We start from the raw sequence: 19,790 nt of genomic DNA, 5'->3' as shown, positions 1-19,790 counted from the left end.
CAGACTACACCTGTTTGTGGTGCTAGAGAGCCCATCAGAAGGGCTGGGGCAATTTGAACCCAACGCTTTCTTGTCAGCTAGACAAGCACTCTATAAACTGAGCTACACCCCCAGTTTGCCTTGCTTATGCTTTGGAAGAATGAGTTTAAAAGGGGTTTCCCAGCCCCTGCTCCAAACAGCCTGGCGGGGTGGGATTCAGGTCATGATGGCCATCAGGTCTTAGGGCCTGCCTGCTGCTTAGCCCCCCCTGGCTGGGCTCTGCTCAAGGGTGGGAAGTTGCAGGGATTTACTCCTGAAAGGGGGAGGCATGGATTCCCAGGTAGTAGACCGCAACACCACACTAGGATGCCCCGGGATTTACTCCGCCCTTGCCAGGCTCTGGCCACAGCCCATTAGGGAAGGTTTCAATTTTGCCCACTCTCCAACTCTCTGAGGTATCCATTCCTTTCCATTCCCGCACCCAGGAGCCCACTCATTTCCTGATCCTTTATAACCCTCGCAAGTGCATCAAGAGGAATTTAAACCCCTTCCTCTGGAGTAAAGGTGTCCGAACCAGGGTGGGCGCTCTGCGGTGTGAACGGCTTCAGAGGGGTCTGGCCTCCTAAGAACTTTCAGTTCTGCTCAGGCGCCCCATGTTGCCCGTCTGCTCTGGCCCCTCTCACGGTGGACTCCAGAAGGAGATGCCTCCCCAAGGCCCCTACCTGGATCTCCACTTCCGTCAACAGACACAATGTTCCAAGCCAAGCCTACAGTCGTCACCTGATGCGAGGGGTTTCCAGGCTCTGCGCGGTCCTGATAAGGCAGGACTGAGCCATGCCTGGCTGCCTTCAGTCACAGCTCGCTCCCCTGGCCAGAAAAGGGAGGGCCGGGCGCACAGGAGTCTGGGACCACACCAGCCTGTAGAAGACAGGTTTTGTCCAGTGAGCACTGCTGGAGTCTGAGGGGGTGGGATTGAGAAGAGGGCAAAGTCTCAGGCCTTTAGCTTGCAGGAATGTCCTCCATCCCACCTTCAGGGCGTCTCTAAACCACACCCCCCTCCCCACACACACCCTGAAGTGGGAGTGCCTTCATTCAGCTATGAGACGTACAGCAAGGTACTTAATCTTTCTGAGGGATTTAAAAAATATTCTGAAGGGTTTTTTTTTTTTTTTTTTTTTTTTTGAGAATTAAATATGAATGCTCTTGTCCTTGACGTCCTACATTCGGAAGGTGTTCATTAAATGCAGTTTCTCAGCCAGCTGTGGTGGTGCACACCTTTAATCCCAGCACCTGGGAGGCAGAGGCAGGCAGATCTCTGAGTTCGAGGCCAGCCTGGGCTACAGAGTGAGTTCCAGGATAGCCAGGGCTGTTACATAGAGAAACTCAGTCTTGAAAAACAAACAAACAAAATAACAATAACAAAAAAGAAGTTCCATAATGGAGAGACACTCTCTTAAAAACAAACAAGCAGAACACCCCCCCCAAAAAAAAAAATTAAAAAAACAACCAAAAAACTAGAATGCTTTCTCTTTGCTTCCTGACTGCCGCTCAGCTTAGGCCAGTTGAAGTGGGTTGGGAAAGCTGTTTTCTATTCATGCCCAGAAATGCTGCCACAAACGATGTCTTGCCTGAGCCAGGTAGCACTACAGAGCTGAGCTGCTGGGCTGAGTGGGCGCTTGGACAAGTGGCTACCATAGAGTGAGTGTTTCCGGAAGACCTGCCCTTTTCCAGGACCCATTGTCTGTATCTGCCCAGTTGAACATCTCACGCAGTGGACCTCCTCACACGGAGACCTGAAAGCTCCCTGCTCAGCCAGAGTCCGCCATGACCCCAGCTGCGTGGCTTTTTCAGCAGAGGGGGGGCATTTTCATCCATGCCTCTTTCATGTAGAAACCAGTTTCAGAAGGAGAGATATGTTCTATTCAGAGGTAATGTCCCCAACCCCACTGGGTTGGAATCTATCATCTAAAGCCCTCAAGGATCTCTAACATGTAGCCAGGGTTAAGAACTATTGCTCTAATCCAACATCCTCTTTTTAATTTTAATTTTTAGTTTTCACATTTATGTGTGGATTCATGCATATGAGTGCAGTGCACGCAAAGATCAGAAGAGGGCGTTGGATCTCTTGGGGCTGGAGTTACAGGCATTTGTAAGCGACTTGATGTGGGTGCTGGGAACAGAACCTTCTGTACATTATCTGCTGAACCATTTCCAGCCCCTCCAACCTCGAGACCGAATGCTTGGAAGGGACCTGGGTTTAGTTAAACAATCTGATGGTGCCACTTTTAAATTCTAAAGTTTTATTGTATTTGTTGTTGTTGTTATTATTATAATATTATTTTGAGACAGGGTCTCACTCTGTGGCCTGAGCTGGCATAAATTCCTGCTTTTGCCTTCCATGTGCTGGGATTCTAGGTATGAACCATGATGCCTAGTGAAGGAGACATCCACCCCATAAACGGTGGGGGCTTCTTCCCAGACCCCAGATTAGGCGCAAGCCACACCCAAACACCTGTTTTCACAGAGATCCTTTGTTAAACAGGAAAGAAAAGTTAAAGTGGCCGCTTTCTGACTCAGAAAAACAGCAGCAAATGACTGTCAGGTGTCATTGTTAAGAGGAGGAAAAGGGGAGGTCTGTGTTAGAACGGGCCAGGATGTGGTGGTGAGAGAGAGAGGGGAGGAGGGGGAGGGGAAGGGGACCAGGGAAGGGCCCAGGGTGTTTGTCCAGAAGGGACAAAGTCTGCCTCTGGACAGAGGAGACAGGCATGACACATAGGAAAACGGCGATCTAGAAAGGTAAGGGGGAAAACCTCAGGCTAGGATGAGGTGTTTAATTTTAATCGGGCGTGTTAATTAGGTGAGCCATAGTTGCTGTAGTTTGGTGGTCAACCTCAGGAGAGTGGCCAAATAAGGGAATAGACGTTGCCCACCACAGTCAAGCTGGCCAGAGTCCCTTCACTAGTGTCTTAGGGTCTATCTATCTATCTATCTATCTATCTATCTATCTTGGCTTTTGCTTTTTTTTTTTTTTGAGACAGGGTTCCTCTGTGTTCTGGCTGTCCTGGAATTCACTCTGCAGACCAGGCTGGTCTTGAACTCTCAGCCTCCTGAGTGCTGGGATTAAAGGCATTTGTCTCCACCACCTGGCTTTAGTTCAGGTTTTATTGCTGTGAAGAGACGCCATTACCACAGCAACTCTTACAAAGGAAAACATTTCACTGGGGCTGGCTAACAGTTCAGAGGTTTAGTCCATTACGTCACAGTGGGAGGTGTGCTGGAGGAGCTAAGAGTTCTACATCTGGATCCACAGGCAGCAGAATAAGAATGCCACACTGGGCCTGGCTTGAGCATCTGAGACCTCAAAGCCCCACCCCAGTGACACATTTCCTCCAACAAAGCCACAGCTACTCCAACAAGGCCACACCTTCTAATAGTGTCAATCCTTATGGACCTAATGGGGGGGGCATTTGTATCCAAACCACCACACCTAACTTGAAATAATTTTTATTTTTAATTTATCATTTTAAAATTGCTTTTACATTTATTTATTTTGTGTATGTGGGTTTGTGCATTTGTGTGTACCATGATTCATGTATGACAGTCAGGGAAGACTTTTTTTTTTTTTTTTTGATTTTTCGAGACAGGGTTTCTCTGTGTAGCTTTGTGCCTTTCCTGGAACTTACTTGGTAGCCCAGGCTGGCCTCAAACTCACAGAGATCCGCCTGGCTCTGCCTCCCAAGTGCTGGGACTAAAGGCGTGTGCCACCACCGCCTGGCCAGAGGACGACTTTTGGGAGCTGGTTCTCTCCTTCTGTGATGCCCAGATCGCGGGGACCCCAAAAGACCACCATGGAGACCGAATCCTGCACGTAAAAGCAAAGAGCCTTTATTTTCAAGCTCCGGGGCTTGGTTTCTCTGTCTGTCTGTCCCAGTGGTGAGAGCAGGGAGCCCTGAGCTCAGGTGGGGTGGGGTTTTTATCATAGCAGAGGTTGGGGTGAGGGATTTCCAGGGTTCAGGACCCTGACTGGCTGACATTTGTCTAGGAGTATAGGGAATGTGAGGAATGCCGGGTATTTTCCCTTCCCTGGGTGGGGTCAGCTCGTGGCTTCTCTTGGATCTGGGTGTTGCCTGCCAATAATCCTGTCACAGGAGCTGTGTCTGCGCCCCTAAACCTATCATGGCAGCTGTGTGGCCAAGCTGTTTTGGGGCCCCTCCACACTCCCCCCTTCACAAGTACCAATAATAGGACTCAATCATGAGTCCCACCTGTCCAGAACTCACTCTGTAGACCAGGCTGACCTCAAACTCATAGATGGGTGCCACCACCTCCTGGCTTGAATTCTTAATTTAAAAAACAATTCAGAAGCCAGGTGGTGGCGCACACCTTTGATCCTAGCACTCGGGAGGCAGAGGTCCATCTCTGTGAGTTCGAGGCCAGCCTGGTCTACAGAGTGAGTTCCAGGATATCCAAAGCTGTTAAACAGAAAAACCCTGTCAGGGAAAAAAAAATTAGACTCATTTTATTTTTATGTGTACGAATACTTTGTGGAGGTTAGAAGAGGGCATCAAATCTCTTGGAACTGGCATAATGGATGGTTTGAAGCACCATGTGGGTGCTGGGAACCAAACCTGGGTCCTCTGCAAGAGCAAAAAGTACTCTCAACCACTAAGCCCCCTTCCACTCACCCGAAAATAAATTTTTATTCATTTCTATACGTGTGGGTGTTTTGCCTGCGTGTAAGTCTGTGCACCACATGTGTGCAGTGCCTGAGGAGGCCAGAAGAGGGCATCAGATCCCCTGGGACTGGAGTTACAATTGTGAGCAGCCATGTAGATGCTTGGATTCGACCTGTGTCCTTTGGAAGATCAGCAAGTACTCACTCCTAAGTGCTAAACCATCTCTTCACGGCCCCTCCCCCCATTTAAAAACAATGAGGGTTGGTACTTTATTTTGCACAGGTGTCTGCCAGTCACACAGTCCTGGCCCCTGACTACCCAGCTCTCAATGGCAGAGTGAATAATGCTCCTGTTAAGGAAAGGTGGAGACAGGCACATGTCACAGGCTTGCTGGGTGTACAGTCAGCAGGGATGAGGCACAACTTCCCTGGCTAGTATCCGATGCCAGCCTCGGGAGCACTGACCGCCCACTCATGCTGGCTGGGTGGCGGTGGGAAGATGGAGAGTGGAGAGGAGATTGTCCGCAACTTTTGGGGGAAGCAGTAGACTTGGTAGACGAGGCTCAGGCCTGGGTTCTCTTGCTAGCTGTGAGAATTAATCTGAGACTCAGTTCCCTCATGTGTAGAAGGAGGAAAATAACACCTGCCTTGCAGAATCACCATAAGGCGTGCCCACCATCCCGACCATCCCACTAGGTGCTAAAAATACTTGATTTCTATTTATGGGGGAGAGAAGGAAGCAGCTTTCTCCAAAAGGACTCATGTGTCCCAGGTGCAGTCTTTCAGTCACCCGTGGGGGGACCTCAATAAACTTCTGGTTTCTGCTTTTCATAGGCAAATTAAGGACAAGCAATTCTGCGTGAAACAGAAGTCAGAGCCCTTGGTGGAGGGCTGCCGTCGCCCCCTGGTGGTACTCTATGGTACCGGCCTGCATTTCTAACAGGAGAAATAAATTCTTGGTACTATTTCAACGTAGTTTACTGAATATGCATTCGGCTAGGTACTAGGGCCACGAAGAGAAAGAGGCTGCTTGTTACGGTTTGAAAATGAAGTGTCCACCCCAGGCTCACGTGTTTGAACACTCAGTTTCCAGTTCAGTGGTGGCTTTTTGTGTGTGGAGACTGTGGAACAAGGTAGGTAGGTCACTAGGTGTGGGCCTCTGAAGGTCTCGCTTCCTCCCTAAGCACTGTTTTCTGATTCAGCGAGATGTGAGCTCATCACAGCTTCTGCTGCCAGGCACTGAGCTGCCCCAGCCTCCAAGCCTCCCCACTGTGACCGTCACAGGTGGGCAGGTGTATGGAGGTCAGAGAACAACTTTGGGGAGTTGGCTCTCCCCTGCCGCCTGTGGAGGCAGGGTCTCTCCTCTCTACCATGCTGTGCAGCCCTTCAAGCTTCCCGGGGATTTTCCCCGTCGCTGCCTCCCATTTTGCTGTGGGAGCGCTGGGATGGCTGAGAGCCACTGCGTCTGGCTTTTTGTGGGTTCTGGGGATTGAACTCTGGTCATCATATCCTCACTGAGCCATCTCCCTGGATGAGAATAATCAATTTATGTTCAGTCTGCCGTCCTTGTGAAAACATTATTTAACTATTTTGTGTGTATGAGTGTTTGGCCTCCATGTGCCATGCATGCCTGGTGCCCAAGGAGGTGGGGAGCCTCCATGTGGATAATGCTGGGAATCGAACCTGGGTCCTTTCCAAGGACAAGAGCTCTTTATATATATATTTATATATATATATATTTACTTATTATTATATATACAGAAGAGGGTGCCAGATCTCATTACAGATGGTTGTGAGCCACCATGTGGTTGCTGGGAATTGAACTCAGGACCTCTGGAAGAGCAGTCAGTGCCCTTAACCTCTGAGCCATCTCTCCAGCCCCAAGAACAAGTGCTCTTAACCACAGAGCCCACTCTCCAGCCCTGATTTGATTGTTCCTAATTTTATTCTGAAATTCAAATTTGCCCCAAACCATTGCTGCCACAGTGGTTTGTCACGCACAGTCGTGGGCAGTACTAGACAGCAGGCCCTGTTCACCTCCGAGCTCAAGAAAAACTCAACTGTCCACATCCCCTGCTGACGGGAAGGGTCAGTCCAGGTTCTGACACTGAGACAAGGATATCTACATGTCTCCATATCTCATCCGGAGCTTCTGAAGTTGCCCAAGGGAGCTCTTGGCAAGCTTAGCTTTGCCTGACTTAAGCTGGAAGCTTTGTAACTTCATTGGAGGCCCCTGTTACCATCGATTTTCAATTTACCTTGAAAGGAGGCCAACTGAGGATTCATTTTCCTGGCCATCACAGCCAGCAAGTCTGAGTTAGCCATGGTGATTGTGAAGTCAGCCTTCTTTCTGAGTTGGGAAGCACCTAAGTTCCCATTCTTCACACCCACAACTCAGGTGGCAGTTACAACCCCCACCCCCCATCTGGCGCTGAGACACCTGGGTAAGCTCATCTAGCCTGGGGCTTTTGATGGCAGCTAGGTACTCATCATTTCAAGTTACCTCTTTGCCCCAACTTCTCCCCACTGCTCTACGCTGCTCCGTATCTAACAGCACACCTGAAACGTCCCCACTTGGGGACTGCCCTAGCTGCCTTTCTGTTGATGTGATTAAAATATCCCGACAAGAAGCAATGCAGGGGGTGAAATGATTGATTCTTAGCTCACAGTTCCAGGTGGAGACATCAAGGCAGCGGAAACTTAAAGCAGCCAGGACACGGTCAGGAGCGGAGAGAAATGAATTCATGCATGCTCGCTCGCTTGCGTCCAGCACAATTTCTCACTTGTAGAGGTCAAGCCCCTCTGCCTAGGGAGTGGTGCTACCCACCGTGGGCTGGGGCTTCCCACAAAGACTGGCCCACAGGCCAGTCCAATGTAGACAATCCTTCATCGAGACCCCTCCCAGGTGATTTTAGGTCACATCAAGTTGACAACATTAATCATCACAGGGGTCCAGCTGGCATCCTAATCATCACGTTGCCTAACTAGAGCCTGATCTCCTGCCGCTTCCTCACTTCCTCACTCCTCCTCTCCCTTCTACTCAACTTTCAGGTCCTAAACCTAGAAGTTATTATTATAGCCTGCAATCTGTCAGCAACTACTGTTAGCTCCACATCTGGAATATGTCCTTAACACAATTATGGTTCCCCATCCCCACCACAGGAACCCTGGTCCAAAGCCACTGTCATAAAGTGTAGACCAGTATTCTCTACATTTATTTGATGTTTTCCCTGAAGAACACAGTTACATTAGAGGGGCTAAAGAGGTGGCTCAGTGGTTAAGAGCACTTGCTGTTCTCTAGAGGACCAGAGTTCGATTCCCAGCAGCCATATCTGACAGCTCACAAAGTCCAGGGGACCTGAAGCCTCTACAGTCCATGGGCACCTACACTCATGTGAACATACCCATATGCAGACATACATACCTACTCACAATTAAATATAATAAAATAAATCTTATAAAAATACATATAGAGGGGCTGGAGAAATGGCTCAGCGGTTAAGAGCACTGGCTGCTCTTTCAGAGGTCCTGAGTTCAATTCCCAGAAACCACATGGTGGCTCACAACCATCTATAATGGGATCTGATGCCCTTTTCTGGCCTGCAGGGACATATGCAGACTCATATTTTAAAAAAAAAAAAAATACACACAGAAAGGTATTGAATCTGTATCCCCACATATATTGCTGTGGTCCTGCCGCGGCCTGGATTCAGGTCCTGAGACTAGGAAGGCACGTTGGCATGAAGAAATGAACTGTCCGACCATCAGATGAGTTTCACACAAGTGGCTGTCCCTGAATAGCTCCAGCCATCTTTATTTATACATCAAAACAAGCATGTTTTTCCACTCTAAGAAACAAATTTTCCCCATTCTCCAATGTTAACCTCTGGCAAAAACAACACATCATTTTGCTAGCTTGGCCAAATATCGAGCCAGGTACATGCTGTCTTTACAAAACTAAAGGTGACTGACATAGGCACACATTTTCAAGAACAACAATCTCGTTCAAAACGTATCTACAGAAATGGAGGTGATTTGCCTCTTGATCTTGTTAGCACTGAATCAGAACAGCTCCCAGGATCTGAAATGACATTGACAGCTATTGAATGGATGAGGGGTAAGATTTTTTTTTTTTTTAAATGGAGGGCTCTGGGAATATAGTATAATATAGCATAATTTTTCTGCACCCAATGAACTAGTTTAGGTACTCTGTAAAACAGCCTCCCAGATGTCCTGCAGACTCCTGTGTCTTCTGATTTTTCCACCCAGGACCCCGAGTGCTCTTCTCAAAACACGAATCCTGTCGCTTCCCTGCCTTCCCGGAAACCCTTCGCTGCCTTCCTGTCCTTCACAATATCCACAGTCCTTCCACTGTGCTACCTACCTACCCGCTCCGGTGGCCTAGCTAGGCAGCCGCGGCTGACCTGGAACCCGCAATCCTGCTCCCTCCGCCTCCCGAGCGTGGGGATTATGAAGTTCAGCTTCACGGGGAAAAAAATCCAAGCCTCCGTCATCGGAATCCGTCCCCTAAAAGACTGAGGAGCAGTCTAAAGCGAGTGGGACTCGCCAAACCCCTTCCAGGCGCCACCCAGGCTCCAGGGTCCCAGGACGCAGGCCCCGCCTCCGACCCGCACACGCCCCCGAAGTCCCGCCTCTTTAAATTTTAAAACGGAGGCTCAAGCCAATGGGGGCTAAGCTTCTCCCGGAATCCAGCGCCCCGCCCACAGCCACACCCTCGGCCAATCAAGCGGAGGTTTTCCAAGCTCCTTCCAGTTAAGGGTCAAACACAGCAGTAGCTACGTAACTGACGCTCAGCCCGCAGCCAATAGGAAGCGAGCTTGGGGACCGGCTCCTCCAATAGCAGCGGCTGCCGGGGGAGCGCGGGAGCCTTCGGAGCCAGGGCCTCCGAGAAGCGGGCCGTGGCGCTGGTGGACTGAAGCGAGTGCCTTGCCTCGGGAAGGGCAGCGCGCGGCCGGGCGGAGCCCCCACCCCGCTCCCCGGGGGCGGCCGAGATGGCCTGCTGTCCCAAAGTGGTGCTGCTGGTGGACACCGCGGGCGACGCCGCTCGGCCCGGCCCGGCCCGGCGCGCCGCCCTGCGCCTCCTCACTTACCTCAGCTGCCGCTTCGGCCTGGCCAGGGTCCACTGGGCCTTCAAGTTCTTCGACTCCCAGGGGGCACGGAGCCGGCCCTCCCGCGTGTCGGACTTCCGCGGGCTGGGGAGCCGCTCCTGGGAGGACTTCGAGGACGAGCTGGAGAGCCGGCTCGGGGATCGCGCGCCGGGCGCCCACCTGCCCGGCCCGACGCCCAGGGCCACGCACACGCACGGCGCCCTGATGGAGACGCTGCTAGACTACCAGTGGGATCGGCCCGAGATCACGTCGCCCACAAAGCCAATCCTGCGGAGCAGCGGCCGGAGGCTGCTGGACGCCGAGAGCGAGGCCAAGGAGGCCCAGGCGGCGCTCGGGGGCTTTGGCAACGCCGTCTTCCTCCTGGCGCCCTGTCCTCACTCGCAGAGGGAGCTGCTGCAGTTCGTGTCCGGGTGCGAGGCCCAGGCTCAACGCGTGCCGCTGACCCCCAGGCAGGTGATGGAGAAGGTGTTGCCCAAGAGGGTCCAGGAGGTCCTGATCGCCCGAAATATCGCCTTGTACTGGGTGGACACCACCGAGCGGGCTAAGGTAAGGCGAGAGCGGTCTGGGATCCAGTGCACGTACTCCCCGCCAGCTAGAACTTGTCAGGCTCTGCCGAGTGCCATAGACCCAGAAGGAACGGTGTATGACCGACCCCGTGTCCCTTCCGAAGGAGGCTCCTGCGGGTCCCAAAGAGGGCCAGTTTTCCCCCAACAAAACGAGTAGATTCTGTCGCTACTAAATGTGAGTGTGGACGAGCCTCTGCGCTTTGGTACCTGTGTGCTTTTGCGTAGTTTTCCTACACAGCACTTGTATTCCAGCGTGTGCAGTTTGGCTCAGCCAGGCCACGGATCTTTTGTTTGGTGGGTTGTCTTTTTCGAGACAGGGTTTCTCTGCGTTGCCCTGGCTGTCCTGGAACTCGCTCCGTAGCCCAGGCTGGCCTCGAACTCGCAGAGATCTGCCTGCCTCTGTCTCCCAGGTGCTGAGATTAAAGGCATGCGCCACCACCGCCCGTCTCGGGTCACAGATCTTGACTGCTTGTTTTGCTCTGTCTTCCTGGACCTCTAGCCCTACCCTTTCTAAAGCGGTAGAAACCTATCTTAACCTTTGCTGTTGGCCCGGCATGGTGGCCGCCCAGCCCACACCTTTAATCCCAACACTCAGGAGACAGAGAGAGGCAGGTGGATCTCTCCGAGTTCAAGGCCAGCCAGGTCTACATAGTGAGCTCCAGGACAGCCTGGGCTATGTAGAGAAACCCTGTCTCCAAAACAAAACCAAAAACCCTTTGTTGTGGCTTGTGTAACTCTTTCTCTATTTGTTCCCATTGGACACACCTGTCATTTTCCATTTATTCTAAAAATACCATCTCAATGAGGATGGCCTGTGGGAAGCTGAGACAGGATTGCCACAGTTCAAGACTAGCCAGGCTGCATAGAAAGATTTTTGTTTCAGAAAAGCAAACAAAAGTCTCAAAGGCAGGTACCAGGCCTTAACATAGTTTTGTATTCCCCCACAGTTGTGTCTTGAACACTTTAAGTGTTAAGTAAATATCTGCTGACTAGATGAATCACTTTTTACAAACTTAGTCTTAAACGGCTAATTTGGATTTTTGTTGAGGCAGTGAAACTCCTTGCTCCTGTAACTGCTATGATAAGTGTGTGTGTGTGTGTGTGTGTGTGTGTGTGTGTGTATGTGTATGTGTATGTGTATACGCCCTTGTTAGTTTTGAAACAGACTAGTGTAGCAAGTTGTAGCCCAGGATGGGGTGGCCTGGGGCTCTGTGTTTTAGAAGATGACCTGGAACTCCTGGTCTCCTCTTTGATATGTATATATGTGAAATTATAACATGAAAGCATCTATAATATATAAAATTCAATTTTTATTTCTGATACATTATTCAGTAAAGCTATATGCATTAATAAGCCATTGAGCTTATTAATGGAGATATGGTGGCTAAAATAGAGTGTTTTTCTCTTGTGGAAGATATACTAAACAGATGAGCAAATAAGTGATGACTTCAAAACTTGCTCCAAAGACAAGAAAGGCTGGGTGAGGGAGGCTGGTGGCTATTGTATTTAGAGGCGTATGTAGGGAGGAAGGCCTTTCCAAGCAGACTTGAATAGTGATGAGGAAGACTATGAAGGCTGGGAAAGAACATTCTCAGGCTTAGAGAAGGCCATGTCTAAGGGTGTGAGCTAGGAATGAACTTTGCATTACAAATAGAAAGACCAGGAACTGGGAACCCAGAAGAGCAGAGTTGGAAAGGAGGAGTGCTGTTCCCCCAGGCCAGGCTTGAGTGCTTATTTTGTTCTGATCAATGAGAAGATTTAGAAAGTGGTTTAAACAGGTGAAGAGCTTCCGCCTAGTAGAATTACACAGCTCTAAACCGGGAGTTGCTTAAATAGCAAGATTACAGATGAAAAACCAACAGTAATCATCCAGAATGTTGAGATTTAGGGGAAGAAGTGGGAGGTAAATATGATCAAATACATTGTAAGAAATTCTCCAAGAATTAATAAAAAAATCTGACTTTATTTATTTTAAATGTATGGGTGTTTTGTCTGCATTGTTTGTCTGAATTACCTGCAGCGCTGGTGCCTACAGGGGCCAAAAGATGGTGTCAGATTCCTTGATACTAGAGTTATCTGTGGTTGTGAGCTGCCTTGTGGGTGCCAAGAGTTGAACCTGGTTCTTCCAGAAAAGCAACCAGTGCTCTTAACTGCTGGGCCATTCCTCCAGGTCTAATAAAATTATGTTAAAGTTAGGTGTAGTGGATCTCTGAGTTCAAGGCCAGCAGTGGATCCTTTGAGTTCAGGGTTAGCCTTGTATAATGAGTTCCAGGACATTAAGAGCTACATAGTGAGGCCCTGTCTTGAAAAACAAAACAAATAAAAATTATGTCAAGTATAAGTGCTGAAAAGATGGCTGAAGTTAGGAACACTGATTGCTCTTCCAGAAGATCTGGATTCAATTCCCAGTACCAACCTGGAGGCTTACAACCTTTTGTTTTTGTCTTTTCAGGACAGTTTCTCGGTTGCCCTGGCTGTCTTGGAACTCAACCTGTAGACTAGGTTAGCCTTGAACTCAGGGATCTGCCTGCCTCTGACTCCCAAGTGCTGGGATTAAAGGCATATACCACTACTATCCAGCTTTTTAAATTAGAAGAAAAAAAATTTTTTTTTAATGTGCAGTGGTGTTTTGCCTGAATTCATGACTGTGTGAAGGTGTTGGATTCCCTGGAACTGAATTTACAGACAGTTGTGGCTGCCATTTGGGTACTGGGAATTGAACCCAGGTCCTCTGGAAGAGCAGCCAGTGCTCTTAACCATTGAGCCATCTCTCTAGCCTCTGCTTACAGCCTTTTGTAACTCCACTTCCAGGGGATCTGACACCCTCTTTTGGCCTCTGAGGGCACCAGGCAAGCAAGTGCTGCATGGACATGCATGCAAGATACATACACAGACACACACACAAATCATATATATATGTGTATATATACACACACACACACACACATATACACATATATATATACATACACACATACATACAGTTATATATATATAATAAAAATTTTCAATATAAATTGGGTATGGTTGAATGCTTGGGAGAATTATGTACATGTAACATATGTAAATGAAATGTCAACATTTATTAGCTCCACCAACCCTTCCAAGCCAGTCTTCTGGCTGAATCAGTTTTAGTGGATTTATTTCTATCCTTTTGGCAGGAAAAAAAAAGTCATAATCAGTGATATCTAAACTAGTTTGCTTTCTTCCACATAGCAGTGAACTGCATAATTGATAACAGATTAATCAATGAATTAAATATTATTTGCTGTTACACCGCTTGCAAGATTGGTGTGCATGACTGAAAGAAAACTTTCAGAATATATTGTGTTTTTTTTTGTTTTTAAAGCCGAGACCTGTGGTATAGCTCAGGCTATCCTAGAATTCAGTCTTCCTGCTTTAGCACCCCCAAGTGCTGTGACATTTAGTTGATCCATCAAAGTACATGGAAATGTCATTTTGAAAACATCAAGACAGTTCATTCTTGGACTGGTTGGTCTATCATTGTCTTGCTCTATTTGTGGACAATTCCTTGCTCCTCTTTGAACCTGAATGTAATGGCTAGTTGGGGGATGACCTAGATAACTTTGAAGACCTTCCAGTTTTATTTCTCGTACCAATTTATAGTTTAGGTATAGGATTGCTCTAATTTCATATTCCCATAGTACTGTCTTGTTACATACGATGCTGTCAAATAGTTTATATTGTTACTGTTTTATTCTACCAGCCCTTTCTTCCCCTCCCCCTTCTATTTTATGTGTATGAGTGTTCTGTGTAGGCAGAATTTTCCTGTCCTGACCGCCTGCTCCCAAATAACCAACATGGAGACTTAAGATTACTTATAAATGCTTGGCCAATAGCTCAGGCTTGTTACTAACTAGCTCTTAAAATTTAACCCATTTCTATTAATCTGTGTGCTGTCCTGAGGTTCGTGCTTTTACCTCTGTCCCATTTTGTGTGTCCAACTCATTCTTCATCTGGCTGGCTGGCAGGCAACTCCTCTGACTCTGCCCTTCATCCCAGCATTCTGTCTGTTTCAGGCTGTCTCACCCAATCTCTTCCTGACCAGCTACCGGACAATCAGCTTTTAATTAACATGAGAGCAATGCGTATTTACAGTGTACAAAAGGAGTATTCCATAGCAGTTCTGTCTGCATTTATATCTGTGTATTACTTGTATGCTTGGTGCCCTTGAAGGTCAGAAAAAGGTGTCAGATCCTCTGGAACTGGAGATAACAGACAGTTTTAAGCTGCCTTGTGGCTGCTGGGAATTGAATCTGGGTCCTCTGGAAGAGCAACTAGTGCTCTTAACCGTTGAGCCAACTCCCCAGCTCCAAGTTCAGCAGTCTTAATGGTTCTAGAAGACACTGAGTCTTAACCATTCTTTGTCACACAGAGACTGCACAATAAAAAGTTTGTTGAATACCAGGCGGTGGTGGCACACTCCTTTAATCTCGGGAGGCAGAGACAGGCAGATCTCTGGTCTATGGGGTGAGCCTGGTCTATGGAGGAGTTCTAGGACAGCCAGGGTGGTTACACAGAGAAACTTTGTCTCAAAACAAAACAAAAAACCCAAAGTGTTTTTTGAAAAATGCTGCTTGAATATCGGCATTCTATGAGTGAAGGAAAGAGGGGAATTTTTGACAAAGCAGGAGCTGCAATAAGTAGAGAAGTATAATAAACCCCCATTGGCAAAGAGGCCCAGGAGACACAACCAGAAAGAACATCCCGTGGTCCACATTTCTATAATATAAGCCGTGACGTGTTGAAGGCGCAGTGGCTCATTGTCCCTGAAGGTGGGGACGGTTGATGAAGAAGCTGTTGGATTTGGTTTTAGAGGACTTTATGTCAGGGGTGAAGTGTTACTGTGTCTTAGGAGCAGGAAGCAGGCATGAAAGGCTTTAAGGACTAGCATGATGGGCTATGTGATCTGAGTGAACACGCTTGGAGTCATAGAGGAAAGGATAGAGGCAGGACCCAGCCTTGGTAATCTGCGGAAGAGTTCATTAAGGCCAGGTGTGGTGATAAGTGCTGAGGCAGGAGGACCTCAAGTTTGGGCCCTTTTAGAGTACACAGGGAGACCAGGACTCAAATTAGTCTAAATAAATACTGGTTTTTAAAGAGTTTAGTTGGGCCTAGGGTAGACCTGTAGTCTAGGCTGTTTGGAAGTCTGAGGCAGAAGGATGGAACAAGTCTAGCCTAGGTAACTTGATGAGACCCTGTCTCAAAATGAAAAGCAGTTGGGCTGGAGAGATGGCCCAGGACTGAAGAGGACCTGAGTTCGGTTCCCAACACCTATGGTGGGCAGTTCATAACTATGTGGTATTAGCTGACCTCTGAGGACACACACACACACTGCATACACTCACACAGTTATGTACACATAAATAAAACATGAAAAGCAGTAAGAAGAGGGCTACTTAAAAAAAGAATCTTTTCTTTCTGTGTAGTTCACGTGTATCACGTGGTAGGAGGGCAGAAGACAACTTGGGTGTCAATGTTCAAGTGGAGCTCACCAAGTAGGTTGGCCAGCAGTGCGTCCTAAGGGTCACCGCTCTCTGTTTCTCAGTGCTGGGATTATAAACAGCGTATCACTGTGCTTGGCATTTTTAACATGGGTTCTAGGATTTGAATTCAAGTCCCTGTGCTTACAAGACAAGCACTTTATTGATGGTCATCTCCCCAGTACTGTCCTTGAAGGTATGTTATGTGGTAATATCATCTTGGGCTGTGTAGTAATAGATGCCAGCTGTTATTTCTACTTGGCTCAACAGACACATTAAATTGAATAATTGGACCCTTTGATGTTGGTATCACCTTTTTCCTGATTTCCTCTATCTTATTCATAAATGCTCAATTTACACTCACCCAAGCTTCTTTGTCATGTTTATTTTAGTTGTGGGCCTCCCCAGACCATGTGGGGTACTGGACAGTTTGTGAACTGCTCCACCATGGAGGAGGCACCATCTTGCCATGTGAAACTTGGAGCCTGGGTTTTCCTAACGGCAGGGAAACAGTTCTGCAGAGTGGTGGCGAGCTGTCACATGAACCTCACCCCTCCCCATGGATCTCAGCTCTGCCAATAGACGCCGCTATAAACTGCTTACTCTATAACTCTCCTGAGTACGAAGCCTCATTTCCCCAGATGGAAGGAACATTATTTCTCCCTGTTAAAGGTAAGCAAATAACCCCAAAAAAAATCTTACTTTTTTTCTTCAAGGCAAAGTTCCAATTTCTTTAGCATTTCCTGTAGCCTGGTACTTAGTTTCATTGATAGAATTTTAAAAATCCGTAAGCAAAATCAGACACCACAGGAAGACTGAACTGTGGTACAACTGCCAGTGCATGTGTGAAAGAATAAAAGGGAATGATTACAAAGAACTTTTTAGTCCTTTCAAAAAGAGGGGCAATATTCTTCAGATACCCAAGCACATGAGTATAAGGATTTCTTTCATTACCTTGTAGAAGAAATTGATAAATTAGAGCTCATATAGAAAGAGGATGATTACAGAAGAAATAATTACAAAGCCCCCAAGTGCTTGTTACCAGGAAAAGCTACCGTCTTCACAAATTTGTTTCCCGTATGTATGATTTACTATGTAGTGAAGCTCATTTCGGAGACTATCTATGTTCACAGGGAAATACTGCATAGAGATGGATACTTTCAACTATGTTGTAATTATGTGCAGCTGAAGGATTTTTAGTGTGTTTTTGTTTTTTTGAGATAAAGTCTCAAGCTGGTTTCAGACTTGCTGCCTCCACCTTCCGAGTGGTGGGATTCTAGGTGTACGATCCAAGAGTTGGCCAGCTTAAAAATTTTTAAGAGTATTTTTTGGGGCTGGAGAGATAGCTCAGTGATAAGGAACTTGTTTCTCTTTCAGAGAACCTAGGTTTGGTTCCTAGTACCCACATGGTATCTTAGAACTATCTGTAACTCCAGTTCCGGGAGATATGTTGTCCTCCCTGACCTCTGAGGGCACTAGGCACACATGTGGTACATATACATACTCATACTCATATGCATAAAAGGGGAAAAAAAATTAAAGAGTACTTTTGTTTAAGCAATTTACCATTCAGTCTTGAGAATCTAACCTTCTCATAATATATAATACACTGTTTTTATGGGATTTTTATTTTCCTATGTGGTACCTTGATATTGAACCCAGAGCCTACATGCTAGGCAGTTATCTAGCACTGAATCATACCCTGATCTTACCACAGTAGCTATCTTTCAGTTTTGTTTGGGTCTTCTTTGAGATAGGACCTCAGTACATAGCCCAGATTGGCCTAGGCCATTCTGTCTTCCCACCGCAGGCACCTGAGTGCTGGGATTATGAACATTTACCACCACACCAATCAGAGAGTCTTACTTTTTGTAGTAGTACCACTTGAGTACACATTTCCAAGTCATAATTGAGAAGCTCTGATCCTATATCCATTTGTGTACAGTTTTTTCTCTAGTGCCAAATGAACCTGCTCTGATAGCTCAGACAACAGGCTAAGGACTGAAATGTGAATTGAGTGACATTACCCACTATCTCAACTGGAAATCTGATTCTTTTCATTCTTACTATGAAATCCCTTAGAAACTATTTCATATATTAAAATTTTAATATGCTTTATTTCTATCAGGCAAAGAAACTCAAGAAACATGGGCAGTCTCCCTAGAGCCCTTAGCCATGCATCAGAGACATTTCCAGAAGCCAGTCAGAATATTTCTAAGAGGCTCAGTGGCCCAGTGGTCTCTCCCAATGAGTAGTGCTATAGGCACTGACAACTGGATTCTACAAAGTCCAGAGGGACACAAGTCAACTCAAAGACTGTTGTTTCAGGAGCTGGTGAGCAGGTTGACTGCTGAAGAATTCCATCTGGTAGGTGTCCCCCCACACATCAGGGGTTCTTGTCCATTAGTGTGTTAGTGAGGTGAGACAAGCTTGTTCACAAAATGCCGAGATCACCTACCTTGTACAGTCTTACTAAAATTGGTGGGGTTTTTCTTTCTTTCTTTCTTTCTTTTTTTTTTTTTTAAGATTTATTATGTATATAGTGTTCTGCCTGTTTGTATCCCTGCAGGCCAGACAAGGGTACCAGATCTCCTTACAGATGGTTGTGAGCCACCATGTGGTTGCTGGGAACTGAACTCAGGACCTCTGGAAGAGCAGTCAGTGCTCTTAACCTCTGAGCCATCTCTCCAGCCCCCAGAGATACTGTTGATGTAGACCAGTAGATTGTTTACACTGAAGCGTCCTGAAAATGATGGTTATTGGTGAAGAAACCACTTGTACAGTTGCATACATCATGAATCCAATTAAGTTAAAGATCCTGAATTTACATAGAGAAAAGGTAGCTAGCCCAATGAGATGGTTGTATGTGAACTATTTATTAAATATTCTGTAATATACTTTGCTTTTAATGTATTTAAGAAAAAGCTGCTACAATATAAAATTAAATACAATAGCATAAGGATAGTCACTCAAACTTAGAACTGTCTTCTGAAAGGAACACAAATATACCCAGCTTTGACTTTAAAATGATGGTGTCTTTTGTTTCTTTTGATTTTTGGTTTTTTGAGACAGAGTATCACTGTGTAGCCCTAGCTGGCCTGGAACTCATTTTGTAGACCAGGCTGGCCGCTGCCCCTCCAGTGCTTGGATAAATGGTGTGCAGCTCCACACCCAGCTATGAAGGCTATTTTGTAATTACTCTCAAATTCCTTATTTTTCCTTGCCTTTGTAATCTCAGGAAGTATCTTTATTCTAGATCCTTTGGTAAAAGATTCTAGAGGAAGATTCTAGATCTTGTGTGGAAACTGTCCTAAGAGTTACATACTCCAGTGAAAAGAACACTATACTGTGTTATTGCTAATGTGGTACAAAACTTGATTGTACTGGGTAGACGAGCTTGGGGAGTCAGACCTTTTGGATTAGGTCTCGGCTCTGTTGCCCAGCTGTGTGCTGGCTAAACCCCTTCAGTGACTGTATTGCCTCACAATGAAGTACGTTTGTTCTGAAGTCAGATGTTCCTAGTAGCTTTTTCTTGCACCAACAGGTGACCTTGAACAAGTAGCTTTTTCCTAAGCCCCAACCCATCCTGTAAAGTGGAGGCGATAATCATTTTAAATTGAGCGGGTGTAAGGTTCAGCAAATGTGTGCTGAGTATATAGATGCTGCTGCACTTGCTTCGGGGGCCACGTACTAGACTTGAAGAAGGTCGCCAGGGTCTCTTTATTCTGTTTTCCCCAATTGAATAAATCTTGTGTTCCTGCTTTTCACTATTAAAATACAACAAATACAATGGAAGGAAACAGACGAAAAGCACATAGTAAATACTACTGGCACTGCAAGCTTTTTTTATGGGTTGAAATGTAGGGACTACATTATTAGTAAATTCTCTTCTGCCACTGATAGCCAACTACTGTTCTGTCTTCTAGTAGGCTACATT

The 19,790-nt window shown here is 46.8% G+C and overlaps 1 protein-coding gene and 1 long non-coding RNA gene across 2 annotated transcripts in view; one reads left to right on the top strand and one right to left on the bottom strand.

Moving 5' to 3' along the window:
* Nucleotides 1-8,423: 8,423 nt before the first annotated feature.
* On the bottom strand, nucleotides 8,424-9,359 carry LOC119087684. The gene is made up of 2 exons (XR_005091196.1): nucleotides 9,043-9,359; nucleotides 8,424-8,735 (listed from the first exon to the last, which is right to left on the bottom strand). It is a non-coding gene; the product is annotated as an uncharacterized LOC119087684 (long non-coding RNA).
* Nucleotides 9,360-9,565: 206 nt separating this feature from the next.
* The window catches only part of Ticrr (TOPBP1 interacting checkpoint and replication regulator), a 43,961-nt gene continuing 33,736 nt past the window's right edge, over nucleotides 9,566-19,790 (top strand). The window contains exons 1-3 of the mRNA XM_028873723.2: nucleotides 9,566-10,329; nucleotides 16,246-16,525; nucleotides 17,982-18,220. Coding sequence (XP_028729556.1) covers nucleotides 9,667-10,329; nucleotides 16,246-16,525; nucleotides 17,982-18,220 — 1,182 coding nt within the window. The 5' untranslated portion in view covers nucleotides 9,566-9,666. The remainder of the gene's footprint in view (nucleotides 10,330-16,245; nucleotides 16,526-17,981; nucleotides 18,221-19,790) is intronic.

The sequence above is a fragment of the Peromyscus leucopus genome, chromosome 1 (genome assembly GCF_004664715.2).
Source record: "Peromyscus leucopus breed LL Stock chromosome 1, UCI_PerLeu_2.1, whole genome shotgun sequence".
Taxonomy (NCBI): Eukaryota; Metazoa; Chordata; class Mammalia; order Rodentia; family Cricetidae; genus Peromyscus; species Peromyscus leucopus.
Note: the sequence above shows the minus strand (reverse complement) of the source record. Positions and strands in the feature narration are given on the sequence as shown.